General features: G+C 38.4%; 4 protein-coding genes across 4 annotated transcripts; all 4 read right to left on the bottom strand.

Moving 5' to 3' along the window:
• Positions 1 to 2,570: 2,570 nt before the first annotated feature.
• Positions 2,571 to 2,741, bottom strand: LOC110543834 (keratin-associated protein 20-2-like). The gene has a single exon (XM_021630050.1). It carries the CDS (start codon positions 2,739 to 2,741, stop codon positions 2,571 to 2,573), a length of 171 nt encoding a protein of 56 aa, XP_021485725.1.
• Positions 2,742 to 11,576: 8,835 nt separating this feature from the next.
• Positions 11,577 to 11,747, bottom strand: LOC110542549 (keratin-associated protein 20-2-like). The gene has a single exon (XM_021629122.1). The coding sequence runs from the start codon at positions 11,745 to 11,747 to the stop codon at positions 11,577 to 11,579; it is 171 nt and encodes a 56-aa protein (XP_021484797.1).
• A 6,996-nt stretch (positions 11,748 to 18,743) lies between these two features.
• On the bottom strand, positions 18,744 to 18,920 carry LOC110542553 (keratin-associated protein 20-2-like). Its single transcript, XM_021629126.1, has one exon. The coding sequence runs from the start codon at positions 18,918 to 18,920 to the stop codon at positions 18,744 to 18,746; it is 177 nt and encodes a 58-aa protein (XP_021484801.1).
• Positions 18,921 to 21,305: 2,385 nt separating this feature from the next.
• On the bottom strand, positions 21,306 to 21,464 carry LOC110542554 (keratin-associated protein 20-2-like). Its single transcript, XM_021629127.2, has one exon. It carries the CDS (start codon positions 21,462 to 21,464, stop codon positions 21,306 to 21,308), a length of 159 nt encoding a protein of 52 aa, XP_021484802.1.
• Positions 21,465 to 23,080: the final 1,616 nt, after the last annotated feature.

Genomic DNA, 23,080 nt, shown 5'->3' with positions numbered 1-23,080 from the left:
AAAACAAAACAAAACAGCAACAACAAAAATCTTTTTTTGCACAGCCATTACCAGAGTAATGCAATGTGTCTTCTGCAACTATTCATCAGATCAGTGATTAATTTCTCCAATACTTTAAGTTTAATGAAAATACACACTTGAGACTAAGAAAAGTGGTAAGAGGCAGAGATAATAAAGTTAATTAACTAATGCCAAAACACAACTACAGGAGATTATTTCCTTTTCCTACAGCTAAGTATTGTGACTTCCGGTTAAGCCAGTATTTATACTACAATGGTGTTTCAAAGTATGTGGAAGTGAGGACATTTGGAAAAACAGCCCATGCTCTTATAACCTCTCAGCTATCTCTCCAGCTCCCTCAACCGAGGAATAAATACAGAAATTGTGTTACATTTACACAGTGGAATACCTCTCAGCGTTTAAAAACAAGGAGATCATGAAATTTGCAAACAAATGGTGGGAACTGGAAAAGATCATCCTGAGTTAGGTAACCCAGAAGTAGAAAATCACACGTGATATATATTCACTTATAAGTGGATATTAGCCATATAATATAGGATAAACAAAATCTATAGTCTAAAATCTGTAGAAAAAAAATCCATACTAAAGTCTATAGAAGCAAAACAACAAGAAGGACCCTAGGGAAGATGCTTAATCCTCATTCAGAAGGTCAAACAGGATAGATATGGGAAGTAGGAGAAGACAGGGAACAGGACAGAAGCCTTCCACAGAGGGTCTCTGAAAGACTCTATCCAGCAGGGTATCAAAGAAGATGTTGAGACTCATAGCCAACCTTGGGGCAAAGTGCAAGGAATCTTATGGAAGAAGAGGGAAAGAGAAAGACTTTGAGGGGACAGGATTTCCACAAGGAGACCAACAGAACAAAAATCTCTGGGCCTAGGGGGGCCTGCAGAGACTCCAACCAAGAACCATTCATGGAGAGGACCTAAAGCCCTGCTCAGATGTGGCCCCTGGAAGTTCAGTTTCCAAGTGGGTCCTGTTGTAGGGGAACAGGGGCTTTCTCAGGCATGAACTCAATGGCTGACTCTCTGATCACCTCCTTCTAGGGAGTGTAGCCTTGCCAGGCATCCGAGGAAGACAATGCAGCCAGTCCTGATGAGATCTGATAGGCTAGGGTCAGATAGAACAGATAGAAGAAGAGGAGGACCTCCCTCCCCTATCAGTGGACTGGGGAAGGGGTATAGGGAGAGTAAAGGGAGGGTGGGTGGGACTGGGAGGAGACTAGGGAGGGGCTACAGCTGGGATAAAGTGAATAAACTGTAATAAATACTAAATAAACATTTTTTTAAAAAAGAAAAAAAAAGTGGGGATGGAAGATGACTTGGTTGGTAAAGGGCGTGCCACATACCCAAGAGGAAAACCAATGTAAATAGAGAACTTTTCTCATATCAGCTCAGGATGTACAACAGAATACTCTCTTGTACAAGCAAAGGTATACACAAGGAAAGAAAAAAAGTACATCAGACAGGGTGTTAATACACATAATTGACATGGGCTACACACATTTAATAGCCAAAATAAAATTAACTGATGCTAAAATGAGTAGAGAATTAGAACAGACCTTTATAAAAGAGAAGATCCAAAATGACCAAAAAGGCACAATACTGTTCTACTCTACTAATAGATCAGAGATGCAAATCAAGGACAAGATGAGTTTACAGCCCACAACTGTTAGATAATTAATATGAAGAAGAAGAAAGATGAGTATCACAGAGCATGTGGAGAAAAGGGCAGCTTTCTGCACTGTTTGTGGGAATGTGAGTTAGTACTGCTGTGACAGAAATAGCATAGCATGTGCCACCATCTGGAAATTACATACATAAATACATACATACATGTATAAGTATGTAATATACACATATGATCTATACCATGTATGTTAGTATATACACACTAAGCATGTATACATAATTTGTGTGTGTACCTGTATGTGTGACAGGAAGTGGAAGTCATATTAATGCATATTTAAGTAAAGGAAATTTATTCCACCTCAAAGTCCTACCCACACTAGCAAGCTCACTGTCACATTGCTCACAATAGCAAAGGTATGGAACAAATGTGCATCAGTAGGTCTGTCTGGCTTTTTTCATGTTTCTCTCCTTCCCATTTTCCCCCATTTCTCCTCCCAGTCCATCTCTTCCTGTCCTGTGTATCTCCATTATCACTTTCCTATGTGACTGCACAATATGACCAAACATACAAATGCACAAACATGAAAACTGATAAACTACGTTAGTGAACTACCAGAAGGAAATATTCACAGTGGAGCCTTTATTTGAGAATACTTATATTTTTACATCTAGTTGAGTCATATTTGATCTTGTTACAGAGTGTGTTGACGGTGCACACAGAAGTGCTCATACTCCTCAGTTGCTGGTGAGGGCACAAGTAGAGGATGCTCAATTTCATGTTGTTGTTTTTTTAACCTTATTTAGTTATAAAGTTAGAATATTTGAAGTTTCTTAAGAGTTCTTGATGTGAAGAACGTTGTAGGCACTTGAGTAAGACAGAGAGTTACAGTCATCATTCAGGGCAGCTGTAGCAACCACTCAGTAGAAGCCACAGGACCAGTATCCTCTACAGCACAGTGGGCGGCAGCAGCCATAACCATAGCCACCATAGCCACAGCCACAGCCATAGCCGCAGCCACAGCCATAGCCATAGCCTAGGCCACCATAGCCATAGCCCAGGCCCCCATAGTAGCCGCCATAGTAACACATGGTGTCAGGAGTGGACTGTTCAGAGGAAGACAAGCAACAGGTTCCTGGAGTCTGGGTGTCACCACCTGCCAAGGGCCTTTTATACACCTGGGTTGTTGTTGGGAAACCACAGGCATTGTGGTGTCACACATCTCTGCACTGTGCTTCAGAAAACATCACGAGGGGTGTGAGTTACTGGACACACAAGGTGGCATGGTTGAGATAATTGTGCTCCTATGGGATTCTATGGTCAAATAATAGAATCTATTCAATTTTCAATTCTTTACACAATTCATTGTAGATTAGTGAGTACACCACATGGTATTCTCCTGTTTTCAATTTTTATTTCCCTACAGAAAGAATGAATTTTCTCTCCTTTTGTTTTGTTATTTTTTAATGAATATCATCTTGAGGAATAAGTTTCTTGAATATTTCTAATGAACAATAGGTTAGGTTATTTCTAACTTTGTGGTATTTGCTATCTTATATTAATGTATTTGGCTTTGTTTTTAAGTCTTTTTAAATTACTTATTGCTTTAAACTCAGCACAAAATACTATTTTATATGCATAAACTGAATGTGTTACAGGTTTCTTTTTGAGAGCCCATTAAATGGCTTCTCAAAGGCATTATTTTTGAGTGAGTGAGCCAAGATAAATATTTATAAACTTCTTTTTAACTCATGGTCATGTAAGCTTCACAGAGTAACTATAGACATATAACTTTATGAGTTTAATTAACAGCTGGGTACTTGCTGTGCAAGCAGGAGAACTTAGTTAAAATCCCCATAACTCACAGGAAGAGGATCCAGGCAGTCCTGATGAGTCTTGATAAGCCAGGGGCAGATGGAAAGAACTCCCCCTTTCAGTGAACTATTGGAAGGGGATGGGGTGAAGAGGGAGGGAGGGTGGGGCCTGGAGGAGTTGAGGGAGGGGCTACAATCAGGATATAAATTAAATAAATTATAAAGAATAAAATAATCAAACATTGGGTATATTCACATTCCACACCCATTGCTATAGATTACTGTGACTTAGTGACTATCAGCCTAACTCCATGTTCCACGAGAGAGCCAATCTCATGGGAATAAAGGTGGTAGATAGAGCAAAGACCATGACATATTGTGCTCATGTGGCAACTACACACAACCAGTCATTTGCTCAAACACATTTGTAATTATACTACACACATACATGGCACAAATACACACACAGGGAAACATATATACACACACATGCACACACACATATCTAGTCCCAGAAATTCTATGGAGAATTGCCAGAATATGCTTCAGAACATGCATAAATAGCATGCACAAAACTTTAGATGGAATCCTCAGAATAGTCTCCTCAAAAACAACAAACAAACAAACAAACAAACAAAAACCCGATGTATAGACTCTTTAAAAAAAGCCCGAACAAGCTGTGAGCATTTTGTCTCAGTTTGTAGCTGATGGAAGGAGTTTTGGCATGAGGAGTGAAAAGCCATCATTTAAAGATTTAAACTTTGTAGGCAGGGTAATTTCTGGTTCACAGGTTTTGTCAGTGGGGTGTTGTTCCCCTCCTTCCACTAGTCCTGCCTGGCTAAGAGATGGTCACTTCAGTCTTCATGCATCTGCGCCTCCCCCTCCCTTAGGAATCTCAGCTAGAATCACACCCATGGCCTCCCCAGAGCCTAACCTGTAGCAGGCCTCCAGCTTGACCAAAAGAGCTGTCCCTCCCTAGTTTCTCTGCTTTTTCCCAGCCCTCTCACCTCACACCCCTATTTTTTCCACATGTGATCCTCACCCTTGTTTCCCTACCTGCTCCATCTCCCAGTCCCCTCTCTTCATCGTCTTCTGCTGTCTATTCTAATACCCTGAGTACAAGAAGTGTAGGGATAACAAGGGAACCAAGATAGAGGGAAAGTCCAAACAACAATTGGCTCAACCTAAGACCCACCCCAAGGTAGAAAGCCAGCCCCTGCCACTAATAATAACACTCTACTAAGCTTTTGGACAGGAGCCTAACTTGGCTGTTGTCTGGGAGGCTCCAGCCAACACCAGATTGAGACAGATGCTGGGACTTGCAGCCAAACATGAGGCAGAGCTCTGGGGGTCCTGAAGAAGTGTTGGGGGAAAGATGGAAGGACCTGAAGGGGACAGAAAACTCACAAGAAGACAAAGAGAGACAACTAATCCAGTCTCATGGGGGCTTTCAGAGACTGAGGCATAAGCTAGTGAGCATGCATGATCTGGACCTAGGACTCCTACATACATGTAGCCTAAGGTCTTCATATGGGGCACCTGGGGAGTGATGACTGTTTCCAACATGACCCTATTACCTGATTTTGGATCACTTCCCCCTTTCAAGGCAGCCATGCCTGGTCTCAGGGGATGAAGATATGCCTAGTCCTGATGTGACTTAATGTGCGGGGAAAGGTTAATGGGGGAGCTTCCATTTTCTGGGGTGAAAGGGAGAGGGAAAGGGGGAAGGAGGGGAAATGGAGGGTACTGGAAGGAAAGGAGAGAGGGGACACCCTCGGGATGTAAAGTAAATAAACTAATATAATTTTTTTTAAAGTAAAGCAAATTCATACTTTAAACAACATGCCTGAAACATAGACATGCCATCAAATAAATCAGGAATAGAAAAACAAATGCATATTGGTGGCTACAGGAGGCTGGTAAACAAGTGACCGAGTTATTGTTCGAAAAATGGAAAAACTCACTTAGACAAAAAAAATAAGTGAGTATCTTTAATAACAATGTACCTTGAAAATTGTCTACAACAGTAGATTAAAAATATTATCTCAGAAAGATAAGTCTGTAAGATAGTACATATTTAGACTGACCTAACTCTAGCATAATGGATCTATATATAAAAATGTACTTACATCATAAATAAATAATATAAACCTATCAATTAAAATATAAAAATGATTTAAACTTTGAAATTTTCCTAAATTTATCAAGCCATTATATATCAAATAAAATATGTCTAGTAAGGGGAACAGGGATTGTCTCTTGTCATGAACTCAGGGGCTGGCTCTTTGATCACCTCCCCCTGTGGGGGGAGCAGCTTTACTAGGCCACAGAGGAAGACAATGCAGCCAGTCCTGATGAGACCTGATAGGCTAGGATCAGATGGAAAGGAAGGAGAATCTCCCTTATCATTGGGATGTGGGAGGGGCATGGGAGGAGAAGAGGAAGGGCAGGATTGGGAGGGGACAAGTGAGGGCGCTACAGCTGGGATACAAAGTGAATAAAGTGTAATAAATTAAAAAAGACAAAAATATGTCTAGTCAAGCATTTAGTTAGGGAATTTGACAGTGAAAGAAACAAATTTATGTAAATGAGATGATATCATGGTAAATGTAGCTTTTGGACAATTACACAAAAAGATTTTTCTTTGATTTTTGCGGTATCTAACCTGAAATTATTTGGACTCAAATACTGTCAGTGATATAATTGTAATCATGGTGCACCAAACCGGTCTTATGTATAGAGCTATGAGGAAAATGACTTTATCTAAAGCCATATGTGAAATACAATTTTAAATAAAAGGAAAAAAAAAAAAACAAAAATTTCAACTCACAAACTTCTAATACATTATATGGAGTATTCCAAAGGAAACTCGGATCTGAATATTCAAAGCTTACATCCATAAGTGAAGGAATTATGTGACCAGAGACATTTATGTCTGAAATAACTCACCCTTCCAGCACCAACCATCCAGCTGCAATTTTCACCATTTTACTCTTCTTAACAGTTGGATTATGTTCCATTGTGAAATGTAAGACAGTTTTAATGTACATTTATCTGTAGATGGACATCAGAACTGTCTCTTTTTCCTGGATATATTGAGTCAAGCAGCAATGATCATGGACAAGCAGATGTAAAAACTGTAGAGATTTTTGTGTATATGAGTAGAGCAGCAATGATCATGGACAAGCAGATATAAAACTGTAGAGATTTTTGTATATATGCCCAAGCGCGGTATAGCTGGATCACGTGATAGACTGATTTCTATGTTTTGTGTGTGTGCATGTGTGTGTGAGTGTTTTTGTGTACCTGTAACTTACACACTGATTTCCCAGCCATGCCAGTTTGTAAATCCAGCTGCAAATGTTTCCCCTTCTCCAAATCCACCAGCCTTTGTGTTCCTTTTATCTTAGCTATTCTGACTGAGGTAAGAAGAGTTTTCAAAGTAGTTTTGGGTTGTATTTTCCTATTATCAACGATGTTGAACATTTTAAAAAATATATTTGTTTATTTATTTATTCACTTTACACCCCAATAATAGCCCCCTCCCGCCTCTCCTGCTGGTCCCACCCCTTCCCTGCTTCCTTTATCAGTCCTCTCCTCCCCATCAGAAAAAGGGGCCCCTCATACCTACTCATCCCAGTACATCAAGTCATATCAGGAATGAATTTCATCCTCTATCACAGTGGTCTGGCCAGGCAGCCTGCCCGGGAGAAGTGATCAAAAAGCATGCAAGAGAGTCCTTGTGGAGACAACCGCTGCTCCCTCTATTAGGAGACCCACATGAAGACCAAGCTGTCCAACATGTACTTATGTGATGGGAACCTAGGTCCAGTCCATACATGGTTCTTGGTTGGTGTCTCAGTCTCTGCAAGATCCCTGTGTTGAACATTTTAAAAATGGTTTTTTCAGGCATTTAAATTTTATCATTTACGAGATAGCTGTATAATTCCATCCTTTATTTAATAATTGGGTAGTTTTCTTTCTTGATGTTTAGTTATTTTAATTCATTCTATATTCTAACTATTAGCCTTCTCTCAGATGTATAGAAACTAACACTTTTCCTGATAATTTAGGGCCCCTTTTTACTTGAATAGTGGTGTTCTTTACTGTACAGAGATTTTATAATTTTACGAGGTCTCATTTATATGTTGTTGCTCCGTGGTTCTTCTCTGAAGTATTTTCTGTGACACTGAAAATACATGTGTTGGGCTTTTTGAGATTCTGTTTCAGTGTGTCTATTCTATGTCAGCACCATGCATTTTTAATTACTATGGCTCTTTAGAGATGAAGATGTTCATATAGGGCATTGTACATGTGTATGGTGAGTGCACTCAAGGAACGGAGACAGAATGCTGTGGTAACAAGGGGAAAGTTACAATGGAGCAAGAAGGATTTAGTAGAGTAGTGGATGGGAATGAAGGAAAGGAGGGCCAAGTGACATTGACGACCTTACAAAAATGTACAGAAACCGGCTTGTCACTATATAAATTTTAATATATATTCAAAATTGAGTTACACTCTAATGAGCCAGCAACCCCCATTTACGCCAGAACATAACAGATAAAGTCCCAGGGCCAGGAACCTGAGAATTCAGTGAGTGTTATAACATAGACCTCCAAATACTGCAGACTACTGCCAGTTCTATTGTTTACCCTCCAGAGCATGGCAGGAAGACAGTTGATGCAGATACTGTTGACACGCAGTGTGTGCAGAATTCAGGCTTGTGCAGATCTGGAAGCCTCATCCCTGCTATGTAACTTTCTTAGTTGTTTAAGATGTTATGAATACTACTGAAAGAAAAAGAGAAGTTATTAGTTTTAACTATGAACTCTGTGATACTCAAAGGTGACTGAGCTGACAATACATGGGTGTGGGTGTAATAGTGATACAGACAGCTTATTAACCCATATCCAACTGAATTTAAATTAAATTGGACAGAGACAACTCATACCTGGCACCTTTATTGGGCCAAGAACTTGCAAATAAACACTAAGGGAGAACCTACTGCTGGTATTCTGAGAAATAGACTCAGTTAAAAATAAAACTCCTAGTGATATTGTTTTACCTGTAAGTTAATGAACCTCTCAACATTGATCAGAGGCATGCCTTGTTGCAGTAGATGGTGATTATCTCAGACATCAGAAGCTGATCAAAATACAGAATAAGACTGTGGCATTCTCAGCTCTACTTGAGGAAACAATGGTGACTACCAAGAAACAGTTTTTTTTTTTTTTTTTTTTTTTCTGGACACAGCAGGCAGCTATTTTTATGAACTCAGAAAGGATAAGACAGCATGCACAAGACCTGTGCAAGGTCAAGACAGAAAAATTCCAATATGGCACCAGGAGGTGGGCGCACATTCCAACTTTTAGTAAAGGAATTGTTGCTAATTGATAGCTGTCAGGAGGTGGAAAGTCAGTTTCTTTAGGGTTGTGGCCCAGTTAGATCACCTATATCTCAGGTGACTGATACCCATCCTAGAGAATATAGGGATAATAAATAGTACTCAATGAGTTTAAGAAAAAAATCACACAAAGTAGGTTGGGCATAAAGTGGATGAGTCTGAGAAGAAAAGGGGAAAGATATGAAATTCATCCAAATACATTGTATGAGATTGTCTAAGAACTAATAAGAAAAAGAATACAAAGTGAAAAAGATTCTTTGCTCATTCTATAAATGATTAGGTGTGAATTAAGAAGCCCAAGCAGGAGAAAAAAAATAGAAAAGTCTCATTGTACCCATTTCAAAGTTTCTTCATAGCAGGACATTGCACATACTATTGTGTATTAAAAAAAAAAGCTGGTTAAAAAACAAAATTCATGTGAAATATCTAGAAATAACATGATCTTTGTGTACTTCTTTAAAACTCTTATTTACATTTCTATTATCTTTTTCTTTCTCCTCCACCCAATCCCTTCCAATACTCCAACACCAGGTTAGAAAGGTTTAGTGGGAGACAGGGCTCTGTTCTCTCAGGTGCTTCCTGCTAGTCAGAGTCATCCGGCACCTTGGAACCAGTCCAATCCTCATTTGAGGAGATAGCCAGTTTCTTGTCTCACAACCAGGAGCAGCAGGGAGGAAGGAGGAGCAGCATTGTTCTTCCTCAGTATGTCACAGTGTCTGGGCTCTGGCATTTATTTTCTCTCCACAGTCCTCAGATTTAAACTGTCTGCAGCTGGCAAAGAGCTCGTCTCAGAGCCCACATGAGGTAAATAGTCTGCTGCTGTGGACCATCTGAAACAGTCCCACATCCCACAACTGGAACCAAAACAAAAATATGTTTATATCCACAGCAGCATGAAAAAAATTAATTTATATTAAAATGATTAGAGAATCATTACAAATATTTTTCTTTTTTATTATCATTTGTTACAATTTATTCAGTTTGTATCCCAGCTGTGGCCCCTCCTCTTCTCCCCCATTCCCCCTGCTAGTCTACTGATAGAGGAGTTCCTCCTCCTCTTCTGTTTGACCCTATCCTATCAGGACTCCTCAGGGCTGGTCTTCCTCTGTGGCCTGGCAAGGCTGCACATCCCCCCCCCCTCCCTGGAGAAGATGACCAGAGAGCCTGTCACTGAGTTCATGCCAAAGAAAGCCTCTGTTCCCCTTACAGGGAACCCATTTGGAGGCTGAGTCTATGGGCTACATCTGGCTGGGATTTAGGTCCTCTCCATGCATTGTCCTTGGTTGGGGTATCATTCTTTCCAGGGCCCCAGGGCTCAGTTTTATGGCTCTGTTTGTCTTTTTTTGGAGCTCCTGTCTCCTCCAGGTCTTTCTATCTCCTCCCGTATTTCATAAGATTCCCTGCACTCTCCCCAAAGTTTGGCTATGAATCTCAGTCTCTGCTTTGCTACCTGGATCAGTAGAACTTTCAGAGGCTGTCTGCGGTAGGTTCCTGTCCTGTTCCCTATCTTCTCAGGCTTCCAATGTCTGTCATGTTGGTCCTTCCGAATGAGGATTGAGCATCTTTCCTAGGGTCTTCTTTGTTGTTTGTCTTCTTTAGGAGTATAGATTTTAGTATGTTTATCCTATATTATACGTCTAATATCCACTTATGAGTGAGTACATACCATTCCATCTATACCACTCCTAGGCATTTATCCAAAATATGCTCAAGTACACAGCAAGAACATTTGCTCAACCATGTTCATAGCAGCTTTATTCGTAATAGCCAGAATCTGGAAACAACCAAGATGTCTCTCAATGGAGGAATGGATACAAAAATTATGGTACATTTACACAATGGAATACTATTCAGCTATTAAAACAAGAAAATCAGGGAATTTGCAGGCAAATGGGGGAAACCAGGAACGATCATCTTGTTGAGGTAACCCAGAAACAAATATTTTTCTAAAGAAAATCTACAGGTGACCAAATGTGAACTTTCAAAAATAGTAAGTCAAAGTCACAACGAGATTGTTCCCTATAGTTAAAATAAAACAGCTGCTAGAAAGAAAATGAGTGTTTGGGAACACGTGAGTAACGCGAAGCCTGTATACAGGGTGAGACTGTGCATGGTGACCCTCATTATAAAAGATACTGTGGGGATAGCAAGATATTTACAAAACAAAACTATTTTGTGTTAGTTCTCCAAACTTAAGTAGCAGACAAAAGGGTTTGGTGTCAGAAAAATATCCACACTCTCAAATTCACTGTGACATCACAATAGCAGAAATACGAAGATAATAAAAACATCTACCAATAGAAGAATATTTAAAGAGGAAGTTTCTCTAGCCCTCTTCTTGCTCTTTCTTTCTCCATTCTGCATTCTCATTTGGTCACAATCACACATTTACAAACAGATTGAATTCACAAACATCAACCTCATATTTAGTAAAACAATAACAGAAATGCAGTTTCAAGGAAATACACACACGTTTATTTATCCACACAACGGGAATGGATGCAAGCAGATCACATTTATAAGGTATTATGACACTGAAGAACTTTGCTGCAAATAGCCATGCAACCTAATTAAAGACGAGGACTCAGGTGGGCATGTTGTGTTCCATTTGCTATTCCTCAGAGAGTTTAAATTGGGGTTGGAATTTATGAAGATATTTAAGAATATTTGAAGTGGAGAAACTTGTGTTGAGCAGCTACAGAATCTTCTCAGTAGAAGCCATAGGACCAGTACCTTCCACAGCACAGTGGGCGGCAGCAGCCATAACCATAGCCACCATAGCCACAGCCATAGCCACAGCCATAGCCATAACCACAGCCATAGCCTAGGCCACCATAGCCATAGCCCAGGCCTCCATAGTAGCTGCCATAGTAACACATGTTGTCAGGAGAGGACTGTTCAGAGGAAGACAAGCAGCAGGTTCCTGGAGTCTGGGTGTCACCATCTGCCAAGGGCCTTTTATACACCTGGGTTGTTGTTGGGAAACCACAGGCATTGTGGTGTCACACATCTCTGCACTGTGCTTCAGAAAACATCACGAGTGTTGTGAATTATTGGGCAAAGAAGGCTGCATAGCTGAGATAATTTTGCTCTTACCTTAAGAACCCACGATGAAATAATGGATCTGATGTATCTTCCAGGTCTCTAGGTCATTCTTTATGTAGTTTATTGAATACAGCACGTGATTCTATCAGATGATATAAATTATTACATATTATTTTTTTCTTTTTACATATGTTGTGTTTTTATTATACCACCAAAGAATGTCAGATTCCTTCCTTCCTTCCTTCCTTCCTTCCTTCCTTCCTTCCTTCCTTCCTTCCTTCCTTTCCTTCCTTCCTTCCTTCCTTCCTTCCTTCCTCTCTCTCTCTCTCTTTCTTTCTTTCTTTCTTTCTCTCACTTTCTTTCTTTCTTCCTGACTTCCTTTTTTTGTTATTTTAAGTGAATCTCATTTTGAGAATTATGTTTCTCGATTATTTCTTCTTATCAATAATCTTATTGTACTTATGGTGGGTAGTTGCCAAACTATGTTAATGTGTTTGGATTTATTTCTAAGCACTTTTATAAATTAAAACTTCTGTCGATTTAAAAATCAACAGAAAATATAACACTGTTTTTATGCATAAGCTATATGAGTTATGTGTTTCCCTTTAAAAGCCATTTTGAAGGTTTGTAAGTGTAACTGTGAAAGGCATTATGGTTGAGTGGATGGACAAAGATAAACACACACACACACACAATTTGCTTTTAAAATCATGTCAACTTAGTTCTGCAGAGAAACCACAGATATATAAGCTTGAGTTTTACTAATATCTGGGTAGATGAGTACTTACTGTGCAATCATGAGGATTAGTTAAAATCCCTAGGACCCATGTAAATATCTGTGTATCACATTCCTATACTACAGTGTTACAGGAGTAGGATACATGAGTATTAAAATGACTTATTGATTGTCAGCCTAGCTTCATGTTCCATAAGGAAGCCAATATCCTGGGAATACAGTTGGTAGACAGAGCAGAGGAAATGACATAATGTGTTTATTTTGGCATCTTCACACATCCTTTACCTACTGAAACACATTTGTGCTTATACCACGCACATATTTGGCACAAAATGCATAATACATATATACATATATAGATGCATGCATACATACATGCTAACATTCATACTGTAGAAATTCACATTCACATACCTATGCACAGTTCTATGGGCAACTTCATGAATATGCCTCGGAATATGCATACATAGCAATCACAAAGTTTCAGATGGAATTCCAGCACAGGCCTTTAAAAAACAAAGACAACCACCCTACAGACTCCTTAGGAGAGGCCACAGAGACCATGTGCACTTTGGCTCAGTTTGTAGGTGACAGAGGGAGTGTCAGCATGAGAAGTGAAAGAACATCATCGAAAGATTTAAACTCCAAACTTTTAATAAATTTAGCACAATATATGTTATATATAATAAAATATATTTAGTTAACATTTAGTAAAGGGGTTTGACACAGAAGACCAAATTTATGTAAATGAGGTGACAACATGGTAAACACAGCTATTGGACACGTCGTGAGGAGCTTTTTCCTCTTATTTTAGTGTCGAATCTGAAATTCTTTCAAACCACAAATACAATTAGTTGTATAATTGTGATCATTGTTTAACAAAATCAGTCTTATCTGTAGAGAAATGAGGAAAGTGACTGTATCTGAAACCATATATGAGATTTTACATGAAGGGATTAAAAAATAACTCGAGTGCGCAAAACTTTTATATTTGAAGATTTAAAGCTAACATCCACAAAATATGTGATGTTTGACCTTTAGGTCTCAATTAACTCACTGTTCCAGCTTCATCCACTCAGTTGCAATTTTTACAATTTCAGTTTTTTAACATTTGAGTTATGTTCATTTGTGTAAATGTAACATCATTTTAATATACATTTATCTGTAGATGGACATCAAGGCTGTCTCTGTTTTCTGGATATGTTAAATAGAGCAGCATTATCCTTCTCAAGCAGATGTGGAAGTATATAGAGTGGAGGTATTAGCTTTTTATAACTCTTATTACATTTGTTTTATCTTTTCTCTCACTTCACCCCAATACCTTTCAAAACCCCCAACACCAGATAGGGGAGAGAAAAGGTTAGAGGGAAAGGGGCACAGTTCTCTTAGCTGCTTCCTGCTGGTTGGAGTCATTGAGTACCTTGGAGCTAGTCCAATTTTCATTTCAGGAGATCTCTAACTTCTTATCCACAACAGCAACCAGGAGCAGCAAGGGGGAAGCAGGAGCAGCCTTTTTCTTTCCCTAATTTTCACACTCTGAGCTCTGGCATTTATTCTCTCTCCAGAGTCCTCAGATTTAAACTATCTGCAGCTGGCAAAGAGCTCCTCACAGAGCCCTCAGGGAGCAAATAATCTGCTGCTGTGGACAATCAGAATCAGTCCCACATCCCACACAAGAGACCAAAACGAAAAACACGTTTATATCCACAACAATATAGACCTTTGTGTATATGCCCAAACATGGTATTCCTGGATCATCTAGATGATGTATTTCTAGGTTTTTCTTTTTTTTATTTGTTTGTTTTTTTTCTTTTCTTTATTTCTTTTAGGACCCTCTACACCAGTTTCCACAGTGGCTGCAAAAGTTTTTACTCCCACCATCTGCAAACAAATATTTACCTTTCTTCATTTCCACACCAGCGTTTTTAGCCAGTTGTATTTTTCATTTTAGCCATTTTGGCTGAGGTAAGAAGAAATTTCAAAGCAGCTTTCATTTATATTTCTCTGATGAGTAAGGATAATGGATATTTTTAAATGTTTCTCTAACATTTATATTTTATTGTTTGAGAGAAATCAGTTTAGTTCCTTCCTCTATTTAATAATTGGGCTTTTTTTCTCTTGATTTTTAGGTTTTTGAGTTCTTTGTTTATTCTAGATGCTAACTTTCTTATTGAGGTATAGAGGTTAAACCTTTACACTGTAATTGATTGCCCCTCTCTATTTGATTGATGATATTCTTTATTTTACAGAGCATTCTAGTTCCATGAGGTCATATTTATATGTCCTGAGTTATTTCTGTAAAGTACTTTCTTACTTTACCACATTCCATTGCTCAGTTCATCTATTTTTAACATCAGTACAATCATTTTGTTTCTATAGATTCATAGATGTCAAGATATTAGTAAAAGGCGCTGTGCATGTGTCTGTGGGGGAGCTCTCAAAGCAGTTGCGACAGAATGCCATGGTTTCAAGGGGTCAAATTTTACCTGGGGGTGGGGGGACAGGAGTTCCACAAGGAGACCAACAAAGTCGAAGAGCCAAGGCCCAGGGGTCTTTGCAGAGACTACTACTCCAACCAAGGACTGTGCATGGAGAGGACCTAGATCCCCTGCTCAGATGAAGACCAAGTGAGTTCTCTAGTAAGAGGAGCAGGGGCTGTCTCTGATATGAACTCAGTGGCTGGCTGTTTGATCACCTCCCCCTGGAGAATGCAGCTTTGCCAGACCACAGAGGAAGACAATGCAGCCAGTCCTGATGAGACCTGATAGGCTAGGGTCAAGCAGAATGGGAGGAGGACCTCCCACTTCAGTGGACATTGGGAGAGGCATAGAGAGAGAAGAGGGAGGGAGGGTGGGACTGGGAGGAGGTTAGGGGACAGGGGGCCACAACCAGGATACAAAGTTAATAAATTGTAATAAATAATAATAAAGAAAGAAACAGTTTTTTAATGGAACAAGAAGTGTTAAGTAGATTGGTGGATGGGAAAGAGGAAGGAGGGATAACTAACACTAAGGGCCATAAAATAAAGTTGTATGGAAATCTGCTTGCATTGTACATGCTTCCACATACATATTCTGTATACATGCACATGGCATCTTACTAAGATCTTGATCTCTTCAAAGCTATGTTGATAAAGAACATAATACTGCCAAGAGAAATAGAGGCATTGATCAAAGGAATCTGATTTATACATACACAGATGTGTGTGTGTGTGTGTGTGTGTGTGTGTGTGTGTGTGTGTATGTGTGTGTGTGTGTGTATAAATGGGGTTACCCTGTAGTGGGCCAATAATATCCATAGTGACACACAAGCTAACATATGAAAGCCCAGTGTCAGATAAAGATTACCTCTTTTGGAATACTTGATAAGTGGGGTACCACAGACCTCCAAATATTACGGGTGATTGCTAGTACTATTGTTTACTTCCAGTACCTGTTGCTGAAGACATAGTTGAGATACAGATCCTGGTGAATACAAGATTGTACTGACATGGAAGCACCATTCCTATTATGCAGCTTTCTTAATGCTGTAAGGTGTTATGTGCACTTTTGGAAGATAAAATGCTTTATCAGGTTTAAATAACTGCAAACTCTGTGATCTACAAAAATCACTGTTTGTCAATCCATATGGCCATCTGTAACATAGACATGAGGATCTTGGGTGCAATGTACTCTTTTCAGACTGAAATTTAATTTCAAAAGATACAACCAATGCCTGGCACCATTACTCAGTAAAGAACCTGTGGGTAACAGGTCCTAGATCCTAAGGGGAGAACCTGCTGGTAGTATTCTGATAAATAGTCTTGCTATTATGGGATCTTGTTATATCCATAGATTACTGCACCTCTTAGCTGTTATCAGAGATGTGCATATGTACAGATGGTGATTTTCTTATCACAGAGTTCCAAAACTAGCCAAAATACACAAAAAGAGACCATAGAATCATCAGCCCCAAATAAGACACACACACACACACACACACACACACACACACACACTCACATGTATACACAGACAGACAGACAGACAGACAGACAGACAGACAGACATTGTGGAGAGTTAGAGGAGTTGATCAGGAATGTATTAAGGGGCAATGGATCATTGTTTTTTAGACATTGGAGGTTAGTTCCATGTATAAACACAAAGAAGTTATGACAGGAAGCTCAAGCAAGACAAAATCCCATCATGAAGTGGCAAAGTGGTCACAAATTTCTACTTTTAACTAAGGAGCTGTTTGATTTGATAGCAGCCAGTATGTGGAGATCAGTTTCTTTAGGGATGTGGCCCTCAGTAGGTCTACCACACTCTAGATCAGAGAGAACCATCTAGATATATAGATAGTGTAAACTGAACTTGGTGAGTTTAAGGGGAAAAATTGTCAGGAATAAAGGGGGTTGTTTTGAGAAGGGGCAGAGAAAACAATTAATTTTATCCAAACACAGTATACAAAATTCTTTAAGAACAAATAGCAAAGAAGAATACCTAATGAATATGATTCTTTGCTTATTGATAATTGAATGTGACTTCAAAAGCAGAAGCAAGGAAACACAACAGTCAATTCTGCTTGTGGACATCTAGAAAGTTCTGCATATAAGAAAAATCCACATACTATACAAAGAGTAGGAAGTTAATAACCAAAATTTATTTGAACTATGTACAAATAAAATGCATGAAGAAAATAAATTGATGTTATAGTTGTTAAAGAATTATCCTAAGCCATTTTTTTTCAAAGTAGAATCTACAGATTACCAAGGGTGAATTTTCAAATCATAACTGAAAGTCACAATAAGATTATTACCTAGAGTTGTTATTATAGATATTATAAAGAAAGTGGGTATTGGTGAAGTTAAGGGAAGCCTGTACACAGTTGCAATGGGTGTGGTGACAATCCATAGAAGGTAATTTGGATACTATCTTTAAGATATTTAGAGAAGCAACTTGTAGTAATTCTCAAAATTTTCCTAGCAAAAAAAATAATTTGATCTCCTGAATTCATGGTGACATTACAGTTGCAGCAATAGAAGATAATATAAACATCTACCAAAAGAAGAATGTTTAAAGAGAACATTCTCTCTCTTCTCTTTCCTTCTTTTTTCCTTCCTTCTTTCTTTTCTTTCCCTTTTTGCTCATTCTTTGTCTCTTCCTTCTGTCATTTTTTCTTTCTCTTCTGTCTTTCTTTTTCTCTCCTTAACCACTGTCCCATTTATATCCCATGACACATATGTAATGAAACAGATGTAAATACATAAACATTTCTCCACATTTAGGAAAAGTGTAGGAAAACAATATTTTCGAGGAAATAGTTTATTTAAAAGCATATATGTTTATTAAAAGGGTAAAAGTGCAAGTAGAGCACATTCTCCAAGGTATTATGGTAATGAAGAGCTTTGCTGTGTGGCAGAGTGCAGGGAATCTTATGAAGAAAGGGGGAGATAGTAAGACCTGGAGAGGACAGGAGCTCCACAAGAAGAGCAACAGAACCAAAATATCTGGGCACAGTGGTCTTTTCTGAGACTGATGCTCCAACCAAGGACCATTCATGGATAACATAGAACCCCTGCTCAGATGTAGGACATGGCAGCTCAGTATCTAAGTGAGATCCCTAGTAAGGGGAACAGGGACTGTCTCTGGCATGAATTCAGTGGCTGGCTCTTTGATCACCTCCCCCTGAGGGTGGAACAGCTTTACCAGGCCACAGAGGAGGACAGTGCAGCCAATCCTGATGATACCTAATAAGGTAGGCTCAGATGGAAGGGGAGGAGAACCTCCCCTATCAGTGGACTTGGAGAGGCACATGGGAGGAGAAGAGGGAGGAAGGATGGGATTCTGAGGGAATGAGGAAGGGGGTTACAGCTGGGATACAAAATGAATAAACTGCAATTAATATAAAAATAAAAATTTCATTAAAAATATTCAGGTAGTAAAATTAAACATGAGAAACAGGGTGATCATGTGCTTTATTTATTTTTTGCTCAAATCATTTAATAAACAATTAGGATTTATGTAGTTATTTATTAGAGTTTATGAACTTATTATTTAAGAACTTCTGATCTGAGGAAAGTTGAGGTGACAGTTGCAGGAACTCCTCACTATAATCAACAGGACCAGTACCTTCTGTAGCACAGTGGGCGGCAGCAGCCATAACCATAGCCACCATAGCCACCATAGCCACAGCCATAGCCATAGCCACAGCCACAACCATAGCCATAGCCATAGCCTAGGCCACCATAGCCATAGCCCAGGCCTCCATAGTATCCGCCATAGTAACACATGTTGTCAGGAGAGGACTGTTCAGAGAAAGACAAGCAGTAGGTTCCTGGAGTCTGGGTGTCACCATCTGCCAAGGGCCTTTTATACAGCTGGGTTGTTGTTGGGAAACCACAGGCATTGTGGTGTCACACATCTCTGCACTGTGCTTCAGAAAACATCAGGAGTGTTGTGAATTACTGGACACACAAGGCTGCATAGGTGAGATAATTGTGCTCCTACATCAGGATCCCATGGTCATTTAATAAATCAGGTGTACCTTTCAGGTCTCTATCTCATTCTTTATGCACTTTATTGATACAGCACAGGATTCTATCACATGATATAAATCATTACATATTTTTCTTCTTGGTATATGTGTTGGGTTTTTATTACTCCACAAAATGTCAGATTTTCCTTCTTTGATGTTTCTTTGATGTTTTTCTATTGTTATTTTTATTATTGTTATTATTTACAATTTATTCAATTTGTATCCAGTTGTAGTACCTTCCATAATCTCCTCCCTTTCCAACTCTCCTTCCTTCTTTCTCTCCCATCCCTTTCCCCTAGTGAAAATGGAAGATGTCTTTCTCTACTGCCTGACTCTAGCCTATCAGGTACCATCAGGACTGTCTACATCCTTTTCTTCTGTTGTCTGACTAGGTCACCACACCAGGGAGATCAAGAAACAGGCAACATTATGCTTGATTTCTGGGGATTTATAACTATATCTATAAATACTTAACTTGGTTCAACCACTCAACCATAATGCCTTTCATACTCATGCTTATAAGACCTTCACATGGACTTTCAGATCGAAACACATAACTTTGTGAATATAAACTAACATTTTCTGTCTATTTTAAAAGCAAGATGTGATAAAACAAAGAGCTAAGGAATAAATCCAAACACATTAACAAAAGTTGGCAACAACCGACCAATTAACAAACAACACAGCCAATAATACAGATATTTTTCCCATGAGAAAGTATCAAGAAACAAGATCTTCTATATAAGATTAATTTAAAATAAAGATAATAGATGATTGCCTGTATCTTGAGTGTGCTTACATTCTATGTCCCAGGTCTCTTCGGTAGAATCCGAGATGATTAGTATGTCATACTTGTCAGGCCAGCAGATTGTTTCACAGAAGACACGGTCTCTGAGAACATCAAAGCTAGTAGATAGAGCAAAGACCACGACACAACCAGATCATTATGCAACTCTACACATCAATTCATTTACTCAGAGACCTGTGTGCTGACACCACACACATACAACACACAGAAATATACACATCCATAAGCAATTCACGTTCACATATGAAACACATGATAATACACAGATTAACTCACAGAAAGTCTACATACAATTCCCAGAATATGCTTCAAATATGGATACATAAAATGCACACAAGTTTAGATTGAATTCACAACTAATTCTCAAAACAAAAGGAAAACTAAAAAAATTAATGAGATTCTTTAAAAACAAACAAACAAGCCATTAGTAGGACAATAACATAATGTTCTATACAAAAATAGCAAGCCAAAAACAAACAAACAAAAAATAAATTCATTTGAACTATCTACAAAAGAAACAGCATGAAGAAATTTAACTGATATTAAAATAGAAAATCACAATAAACATCTTTCTAAAGAAAATATACAGATCAGCAAAGTTTAATTTTTATTATAGTAAGTTAAAGTCACCATGAGATTGTTTCTTATAATAATTAATAAAATGGGTATTAGAAAGAAAATGGGTGTTAGAGAATACATAAGTAAAGGCAGGGCCAAACAAGTGAGAGTGGGCATAGTGACCTCATTATAGAAGGTTGAGAATGCAAGACATTTACATAACCACTTTGGGTTAGTTCTCTAACTTAAGAGGCAGACAAAAGGATTTATCTCTAAAAGTATCTGTACTCTCCTGCTCACTGCTACAAGGTAATGCCATAAATACAAGGAGAGTGCAAATGCCTACCAATAGAAGGCTCTTTGAGGAGAAAATTTCCTTCGCTCCTCATCTTGCTCTTATTCATCCTCTTCCTTACTACTCTCCAATTTATTCACAATCACACATTTACAACCAAGCAGATATAATATCACAAACATACACCTCACATTAAGTAAAACAATAAGAAAAAGTATTTTGAAATAAGTACTTTATTTATAATAATATATATTCACATATAGGGAAAAGATAAAAATGAGACACATTTTACAAGGCATTATGATGACAATGAAGAGCTTTACAGCAAATAGTCATGAAATTTAATTAAAGAGGAACAGGGTGGGCATATTGTGTTTTGTTTATTATTTCTCAGAGAGTTTCAATTAAGGTTGGAATTCATGATAATATGTAAGAACATCTGAGGTGGAGAAATTTGGATTTAGCAGCTTCAAAACTACTCAGTAGAAGCCATAGGACCAGTACCTTCTGCAGCACAGTGGGCGGCAACAGCCATAACCATAGCCACCATAGCCACAGCCACAACCATAGCCATAGCCATAGCCTAGGCCACCATAGCCATAGCCCAGGCCTCCATAGTAGCCGCCATAGTAACACATGGTGTCAGGAGAGGACTGTTCAGTGGAACACAAGCAGTAGGTTCCTGGAGTCTGGGTGTCACCATCTGCCAGGGGCCTTTTATACACCTGGGTTGTTGTTGGGAAACCACAGGCATTGTAGTGTCACACATCTCTGCACTGTGCTTCAGAAAACATCACGAGGGGTGTGAATTACTGGACACACAAGGATTTATAGCTGAGATAATTGTGCGCTCACATCAGGATCCCATGGTCAAATGATGATTCTAAAATAATTTCGGAGTCTGTAGATCATTCTTCACGAAGTTCTTTGAGAATAGTCCATGATTCTGTCAGACGATATAAATCTTTACATAATTTTCTAATTTTTACATACATTAGATGTTTATTACCCAACAAAAGGTCAGTTCTTTCTCTTTCTTTTAAGTTATTCTTTTCTTGATTATTCTTGATTCTTTCTCATGAATAATAAACTAATAGCTGGTTATTTATTTGTTGTCTGATGGGTATTTGCCATCTTATGTTAATGGATTTATTTCTAAGCACTTTGTTTTATTACATCTTGCTTTTAAAATTAACAGAAAAGATAAGACTATTTCTATGCATAAACTATGTGTGTCATGTGCCTCCCTTTGAATGCCAATGTGAAGGTCATATAGGTGTAACTGTGAAAGACATTATGGTTGAGTGGGTGAACCAAGATAAGTATTTATACATTCCCTTCTAAATTTTGGTCATTAACTTAGCAGAGAAACCATAGATTTTATGAACTTCATTAACTATGATCTTTATGAGTTTGACTAATAGATGGTGAATGTCTGCTTGTTGTGCAAGCATGAAAATTAGTTAGAATCCCTGGAACCCATGTAAATGTCGGAACATTTTCTCATTCCTACACTCCAGTACTACAAGAGTAGGATACATGAGGGTTACTGTGACGTAGTGATTGTCAGCCTGGCTACATGTTTCATGAGAAACAATCTCCTGGGAACACAGTTGGTAGATAGAGCAAAGGACATGACTTAATGTCTTGCCATCTCCACATATACATCATCTACTTAAACACATTTGTTCTTACACTACACACATACATGGAACAAAAATGCATGCATACATACATACATGCATTCATACATATGTACATATATACATATTGACATTTACATACATGTATCTACTCACAGAATCTCTATTAACAAGAGCCAGATTATTCCTCAGAATATACATTCATGACAGTCACAAACATTTGAGTGAAATTATCAGTATTGTCTTCTAAAAACACCCAAACAAACATACATACACAGTTTTGTAGATCTCTTAAAATAAGCCATGTGCACATTGTCTCGTTTTATAGGTCATGGAAGGGGTATTAGTATGAAGGGTGGAAAAACATCATTGAAAGACTTATACTCTGAACTTTTCATAAATGTTACCAAAATATATGTTATATAAAATAAAATAATTTAGTTAAGCACTTAGTCAGGGAGTTTGACACAGAGACAAATATATGTAAATGAAGTGACATTATGGTACACATAGCTATTGGACACTTTCATGAGGAGATTTTCCTGTGATTTTACAGTGTTATGCCATAATTCTTTTGAATCACAAATACTGTCAGAGATACAATTGTGGTC

The sequence above is a fragment of the Meriones unguiculatus genome, chromosome 17, assembly GCF_030254825.1.
Source record: "Meriones unguiculatus strain TT.TT164.6M chromosome 17, Bangor_MerUng_6.1, whole genome shotgun sequence".
NCBI classification, from domain to species: Eukaryota; Metazoa; Chordata; class Mammalia; order Rodentia; family Muridae; genus Meriones; species Meriones unguiculatus.
Note: the sequence above shows the minus strand (reverse complement) of the source record. Positions and strands in the feature narration are given on the sequence as shown.